This window comes from Sinocyclocheilus grahami, unplaced genomic scaffold, assembly GCF_001515645.1.
Source record: "Sinocyclocheilus grahami isolate Dianchi unplaced genomic scaffold, SAMN03320097.WGS_v1.1 scaffold1911.1, whole genome shotgun sequence".
Classification (NCBI taxonomy): Eukaryota; Metazoa; Chordata; class Actinopteri; order Cypriniformes; family Cyprinidae; genus Sinocyclocheilus; species Sinocyclocheilus grahami.
The window spans coordinates 1-7,995 of NW_015507090.1; the positions used below are offsets into that span (position 1 = coordinate 1).

General features: G+C 40.4%; 1 protein-coding gene across 1 annotated transcript; it reads right to left on the reverse strand.

The window, feature by feature from the left end:
- Positions 1-4,051: 4,051 nt before the first annotated feature.
- Positions 4,052-6,047, reverse strand: LOC107573282 (E3 ubiquitin/ISG15 ligase TRIM25-like; the record flags this gene model as incomplete). Its single annotated transcript, XM_016259708.1, has 3 exons — positions 5,469-6,047; positions 4,386-4,472; positions 4,052-4,285 (listed from the first exon to the last, which is right to left on the reverse strand). Coding segments are annotated over exons 1-3 (900 nt in total), but the record flags the coding sequence as incomplete, so codon positions are not given.
- Positions 6,048-7,995: the final 1,948 nt, after the last annotated feature.

A 7,995-nucleotide genomic window follows, 5' to 3' on the forward strand; every position in this document is an offset into this window, starting at 1 on the left:
TAATTATTCATATTTCCCATGAGCTGATTCGCTACAATATATATACAACATACACCCTACTATTTGTGATTCTATGCTCTGATAATTTTATACTTTCAATGATTAGCAACGATTGTCAAAAGAAATCTTGTCTCTTTCCTTTGGAATGCGGGGGGAAAAGGGAAGGGTCCTTCGGTCACTCTCAGGTCAGATCTGAGAGTCTGCTGGAGAATCTCCTGCGGGACAGGGAGCTATAAAATTGTCTCTTTTGTTGATCGGATTTTAGCAATTTATGTGTCCAATGGACATGAGGTATCCCTATCTGGTCCTTGAAAGCCCGTAAAACGCTTTTAAGCACTGTGAAAGTACTGTCTTCTTTGGCATATCTTGAGAGATAGCCAAACAGTCCAGGAAATGCTTCACCTTCACTGACCCTGCATGAGTTTTACGACTGCATCTGTTGGATATGAGTTATTTGATTTGTCTCAATGGAATGTGAGGGTTTGATGTGTGTCTCCATCATGTAGGTGGGTCTGTTGTGAGACATAGATCCTACACAGGTATCATTATTTCTTCCACAGCTGGACATTAACCAATCATGTTTCAGAAGCAGCCATTCAACTGAGACTGTGTTAATGTCAGTCACCGAAGCCCTGGGGATTGTGAAAGCTGATTCCAAATCATCAGTTCTCATTCTGCTGGATCTATCTGCCACTTTTGACACTGAATCATCAGATCCTCCTGTCCACCCTCTCATTACTGGGCATCACAAGAGCTGCATTTCACTGGTTTGAATCTTCTCTCTCACACACACACACACACACACACACACACACACATCAACTGGTCACGGGTTCCTCAGGAATCAGTTCTTAGACCCTTCCTCATCTCAATATACAGTATCTCACAGAAGTGAGTACACCCCTCACATTTTTGTAAATATTTTATTATATCTTTTCATGTGACAACACTGAAGAATTGACACTTTGCTATAATGTAAAGTAGTGCGTGTACAGCTTGTATAACAGTGTAAATTTGCTGTCCCCTTAAAATAACTCAACACACAGCCATTAATGTCTAAACCGCTGGCCACAAAAGTGAGTACACCCCTGAGTGAAAATGTCCAAATTGGGCCCAATTAGCCACTTTCTCACCCTGGTGTCATGTGACTCATTAGTGTTACAAGGTCTCAGGTGTGAATGGGGAGCAGGTCTGTTAAATTTGGTGTTACCGCTCTCACTCTCATATACTGGTCACTGGAAGTTCAACATGGCATCTCATGGCAAATAACTATGTAGAGCAACAATTTTTTTCAGATCCTCAGAAAGATGGCGTAGGCTATAAGAAGATTGCCAAGACCCTGAAACTGAGCTGCAGCATGGTGCCCAAGACCACCATGGTGATCCAACGGTAGGTGCACGGATCTCAGGCTGCCTGGCGGACATTTCAGCATGGATGAAAAAACATCACCTACAGCTCAACTTCGCAAACACTGAGCTTCTTGTCTTCCCTGCCACTCCGACTCTGCAGCATGATTTCACCATCCAGCAAGGTTCATCAATAATTACCCCATCAAGTTTGGTTAGAAATCTTGGTGTAATCTTTGATGATCAGCCGACCTTCAAGGATCACATTGCACGGACTGCTCGATCTTGCAGGTTTGCATTGCGCAACATCATAAAGATCAGGCCCTTCCTAACAGAGCATGCTGCACAACTTCTTGTCCAGTCACTTGTCATTTCTAGGCTGGACTACTGCAATGCTCTTCTGACTGGACTTCCATCATGCGCAATTAAACCTCTTCAAATGATTCAGAATGCAGCAGCACGTCTGATCTTCAAAGAGCCCAAAAAGGACCAAGTCACACCTCTCTTTATCTCCTTGCACTGGCTACCGGTTGCGCCTCGAACTCATTTTGAATGACAAAAACTGACACACTATGACTGTGCACAGACCTCTGGAGGAGCAGGGGCAAAATGGCATTATGAGGGCACAATCGTGGACCGGGGGGGGGGGGGGGGTGAAAATTCTTTGTCATGTTGGTTTTTCTATTTTGCAAGCTGTTTGAGCATTAGAGCCAATTTAATTTCCCCATTATAAAGACAAAGCCTTTCAAGGTAAGAAAATATAAAAAGTATGGCAGATATTTAGGCCAAAGTGGGTGAAGATAAAAATCTTTGTTCTCATTTTTTAATAACAAAGATAAAATAATGACAAAGATACACATTACAAATACACATAATATACAAATAAAATAAACCGTGTTTTATTTTCAGGTATAGGCTACAATAGGTGTACTTAGCAGGAGCATTCAAAAAATGTAATGAAAAAATATAAAAATAAAACACTATATACATTGATTCTTATTAAAGCAACTGTATTAAAGTTTTTCAGTCAAGAGTATTGAGTGATTAGTCTGTGTTTTATTAACATTAAAGGAATAATTCGTCCAAAAATTAAAATAGGATACAGTTTTATTTTTATACCTTCATGTACTCACTCAAAAGTAGTTTTAAACCTGAATGAGTTTGTTTCTGCTAAACATAAAAGCTATTTTAAAGAAGGTGGAAAACCAAACAGTTGCTGGTCCACAGTGACTTCCATAGCATTTTTTTTCCTACTATCAAAGTCAATGTGGACCAGCAACTGTTTGTTACCCAAATTCTTCAAAACAACATCTTTTGTGTTCAGCAGAAGAAATAAATTAATATAGGTTTGGGACAACATGTGAGTGAATAAATAATGACCGAAATTAAATTTTAGGGTGAACTATCCCTTTAATGACAGTCGGCAGCATGTAGTCTACTGTCCCTTTAAGACCTGCATGCATCTAATATACAATATACACACAACGTAACTTAGTTCAGTAATCAGGCACTGTTTTTCGGGCTTTTTTGTTTTTATGCGCACGCTTTGGGTGTGCTCAGAAAAAGCGCTCATCAGAACAGCACATGAATGAAACGTTTAACCAGGCTTTAAAGGGGTCATATGATGCGATTTCAATTTTTCCTTTCTCTTTGGAGTGTTACAAGCTCTTGGTGCATAAAGAAGATCTGTAAAGTTGCAAAGACTAAAGTCTCAAATCCAAAGAGATATTCATGATAAAAGTTAAGAGTCAACCACGCCCTCCTAAAACGGCTCATTCTAACACACCCCCACATGTCTACGTCGCTATGTGGAAATATTAGCATAATGCTGCCCAAATGTGCACACAAAGAAAGAAGGCATGGTTTCAGGAACAGCAGTTAGTGTTGATGCAGCCATGTCAGTAAGACGGTGTGTGTTTCAGTGCGAAAGCAAAAGCACTTTATTTGGCCTTCCGGAAGTAGATGCAATTAGGAATCATTGGTTAAGATTTATTTACAACAGAACAGCACAACCCAGATGTTCGAATTTCTGACCCTCGCGATTATGGTAAGGGGCGTTACATTTCCGACGCGTGCTTGTGGTGTTCGGCCAATTACAATGCACTGGGTCAGCTGGCCAATTGAGCAGACTGCGCTTGTTGGAAGGAGGGACTTTGTAGAAAACTACATGTTTGAGAGAGGCGGGGCATAGAGGACCTACAATAATGTACAGTATTTGAAAAAGAATGTGGTTTTTGAACATTAAAGCATGTCAGCATATTCTGTTACACCAAATACACAAAATAATGATCTTTAAAATAGCATCATATGACCCCTTTTAAAGCAGATGCAAAAAATTTACTTTTGTGATTGTGAATAAGTGCAGTGTCCCGTGAGAGTAACTCTTACCGCTGAGTTAACACTGATGTTAATATATGTCGCGTTGTACAGTATATTGATTCGGTGGCGCCAGAACTGCAGCTGATAGAATGTACACTGTAGCACGATACAATGATATTTCTTCAAAAGCAGACCGTGGAGACATTTTTATCGTCCACAATCAAATATCTTCATATCGCACACCCCTACCCTTGGCAGAAATCGCGGACCAGGGACAGACTGGACCGCAAGGACAGTTTAGAGTCGGACCTCAAAGGGGCAGGGGCTCGAGCACATTGGTGTTTGGCAGCTAAATATATCTTCTAGAAGAAAGAGATCTCTGTTACCTGCAGGAACTGGATGTGATCCTGTGTGTGTGAAAGCTGGTCCAGCTCAGCGTCTCTCCTCCTCAGATCATTGATCTCCTGCTCCAGTTGCTCTAGTTTTTCTTCAGCTTGACTCACTTCAGTCTTGTCCTGATCTCTGATCCACTGTGTCACCTCAGAGCATCTTCTCTCAATGGAGCGAATGAGCTCAGTAATGATCTTCTCACTGTCCTCCACTGCTGACTGTGCAGAGCGCTGTTAGACACGCATCACAATCACAGTGAGCTTCAGTGGGACTGAAAGAGGAGAGTCCGAACCTAGACTGAGACAAACTTCTCTTCTTCTCCAGACTTACCTTATGAAACTCCACAGCTTCTCTCAGCTGCTGAAGAACTTTCTCTCTCTGCTGGATTATCTGCTGGAACTCCCTCTGCAACTGGTGCTGGAGGACAAATGAATGATACTAAATGTCACATAAAACTACTGTCTGTGAACAGTTGAATCCAGTAAAAGTGGATCTGATAATGGCTGCAGGTTCAAATATAATGGTGAAACTGACACAGACGTAGAGCTTTACTCAGACAGTGTTTATACTGTGTAACAGAGCTGTGGCTCCACACAGAAAATAAATGAACTATTGGATCATTACAGTATTTCTGTTAATAACTGCCATTGGTTTTCATTCGGAGTCAGTCACTGACAAATATTACAACCTTTTTTGTCATAAAATCTGATTTACAATAGAAGGGGCTTCAGATTTACATCCAAATTATAATTAATCTACACACAACAGAAGCCGAAGTGAAGCTATAAATGACTGAAATTGTCTGTCACAGCATTTATCTTGCATTTTGACTGATGGAAGTGCATTTTGACATTTTGTCAAACAATAGGTGAATAGTTCATTACATTATCTTATGATGCTTAATCAAAGCCTGTTTCACAAAAGAATGTGATGTGTTAACAAAGGTTTATGTACAGTGTGAATGCTGTAACCTGTTAATATGGGTGCCAATATAGATAGATATTAAATGGGTCCAAGTGTCAGCAATATTTCATTAGTGCCTAGTTTAAATACCTGTTTCTCTATCCTCTGTTCCGCAGCCGATACAGTGTCATGGTTTTTATGTTCATCCAAACACAGCACACATATGCATTTCTGGTCAGTGCGACAGAAAAGCTCAAGGAGCTTCTCATGTTTCCGACAGATCATCTCCTGCAGTCGTCCAGTGATATATTTTGTCAAACAATAGGTGAATAGTTAATTACATTATCTTATGATGCTTAATCAAAGCCTGTTTCACAAAAGAATGTGATGTGTTAACAAAGGTTTATGTACAGTGTGAATGCTGTAACCTGTTAATATGGGTGCCAATATAGATAGATATTAAATGGGTCCAAGTGTCAGCAATATTTCATTAGTGCCTAGTTTAAATACCTGTTTCTCTATCCTCTGTTCCGCAGCCGATACAGTGTCATGGTTTTTATGTTCATCCAAACACAGCACACATATGCATTTCTGGTCAGTGCGACAGAAAAGCTCAAGGAGCTTCTCATGTTTCCGACAGATCATCTCCTGCAGTCGTCCAGTGGCATCAGTCACTCTGTGTCCCTTCCCTTTAAACAAACTTTCATGTTGTTCAAGGTGATTCTGACAGTAAGAGTTCAGACACACAAGACAGGACTTGACGGCTTTGTATTTTCTTCCAGGACAGACATCACACTGCACATCTCCAGCTCCAGCGTCACAGTCAGCAGGAAGTTCAGTCTTCTTCAGTTTCTCCACCACTTCATCCAGCATGGTGTTTTTAGCTAAAGCAGGTCTTGGACTGAAGGTCTGTATGCACCGAGGGCAGCTGTAGACTTTCTTCTGATCCTCCTGATCCCAGTGGCCTGTAATACAGCTCTTACAGAAACGGTGTCCACAGGAAATTAGGATTAGGATTAGTTCAGAATCCTTCATACACAATGGACATGTGAACTCATCCCGATCCACTGAAATTCTGGCTTCTGCCATTTTACTGCATGAATACAGAGAATCAGACACACAACAGCTTAAATACACTTCAGTTTCTCTTTCCCTGAACTGATGTGTTGAAATAGTTTCCTGGATTTGTGTTCGTGTGACGTGTGTAAAACAGGTTTGTCTTGAAGTGTAGGTTCAACTTTCCTGCTCCTGTAGAGCCAGATTCCTTCTGAGTTTAGTTTCAACACAAGTCTCAAGCAAGTCTCAAGTCCCTACGATCAAGTCACAGTACAAACAAATCAAGCAAGTCAAGTCAGTGGCTCACCTCAAGCAAGTCAAGTCGAGTCCTGCTAAGGATCAAGTCAAGTCAAGTCACAGTATCAAACAGGAAATAATATATTTTTGCCACACAACCTTATTAATTTTTCCCTCAGAAATGAACTTTCTTAATTATACATTTTAAATGGGTCCTATTACGCTCTTTTACAAAGTCTTGATTTTGTTTTGGGGGTGTACTAGAACATGCTCTCATGCTTGGTGGTTAGAAAAACACATTATTTTTCACATAATTTACATTATTACAATACCTTTCTCTCCAGGCTGCCACAAACGGCTCGATTAGTTCCGGCTTTGATGAAGGTCCGCCTTTCGAAAAACAAAATGTGTTGTGATTCGAAATATCTCCCTTTCGAGTGGACTTTGAGATTTGTAACTTTCTAGATCTATTTTATGCCCAAACATACACACTACACACTGACTAAAATTAAAAAAGTGAAAAAGCATAATAGGACCCCTTTAAGAAATTAAGCCAAATTTTGAGAGATTTCATAAATAAACTGGTTATACACAGCTATGCCAAACTACAGCAAAATGAAAATATGCACACTTTTACAATATAAGTTGGCTGAATAAAAGAGCCAATTGGCAATCTTTACAGTCATTGCATCACTGAACTTATTTTGCTAAGATGAAACTAATACTGTACAGTCACGTCAACTGACAGAGCAATCCAACACTAGACCAGATTTAAAATAATGAGTTGAAAAAACTTGTAGAGACACTTTGATTTTGACTTAAAATTTAATGCAGCCTTTAAACTTCATTATTTTAAGCTTATATGTGTGAAAATTTTCTAGAGTGTATGCCATGAGCAAACCTCTTAAAAATATGTCTTCTATATAACTCGCACATCATCTAGTCGTGTTTGGTCTTCCAAAAGAGGACGATATCTGCTTCGTCATGCCTGGAGCTGATCAGTGCTGGTCGCTGAGGGAATACATCAACTTAGTGCTGTGGATCGCCGGCACATTTTATGGAGGACTGTTTACTGATCCTGGGAGAGTAACGTTAGACTAAAATGCCGGCAGTTCTGACTCACGTAAGTACGTTTTCTTTTATCATTTGCCACTGATGATTCAAACGTGAGTTTTGGGCAGTGTAGAGTAGCACTTGTTGTTTGTCATTTCTCTGATCACAAATGCAGGTCATTATAATCAGTAATTATGTCCCCACTGGATGCAACAAATGCCTCGTTTATAATGGGTTTTCATGTTTTTGTCTCGTCGCTCCGGCCGGACACGCCATCACAGTATGTGAGGGGCAAAACATTTCCGTCTCACGCTTGAGGTATTCGGCCAATCACAACGCACTGGACAGCTGGCCAATCAGAGCACACCTCGCTTTTCAGACCGATGAGCTTTGTTAAAACTGACACGTTTCAGAAAGACGGGGCATAGAGGAGAAACAATAATGTACAGTATGTGGAAAATAATGTGTTTTTTTAACCTTAAACCGCATAAACACATTTCATTACACCAAATACACAAAATAATGTTCTTTTTAGCAACATCATATGACCCCTTTAAGATTTAGGTGAGAAATGGTACATTCCCGGTATGCACGGTATGCACCTATGAAGTTGGTTCGCAACCCGCCATAAAACCAAAAGAAGAAGCAGCTCTCTCTATCGTGCATGGATGCCTGATGAGCGCGGTGTTTG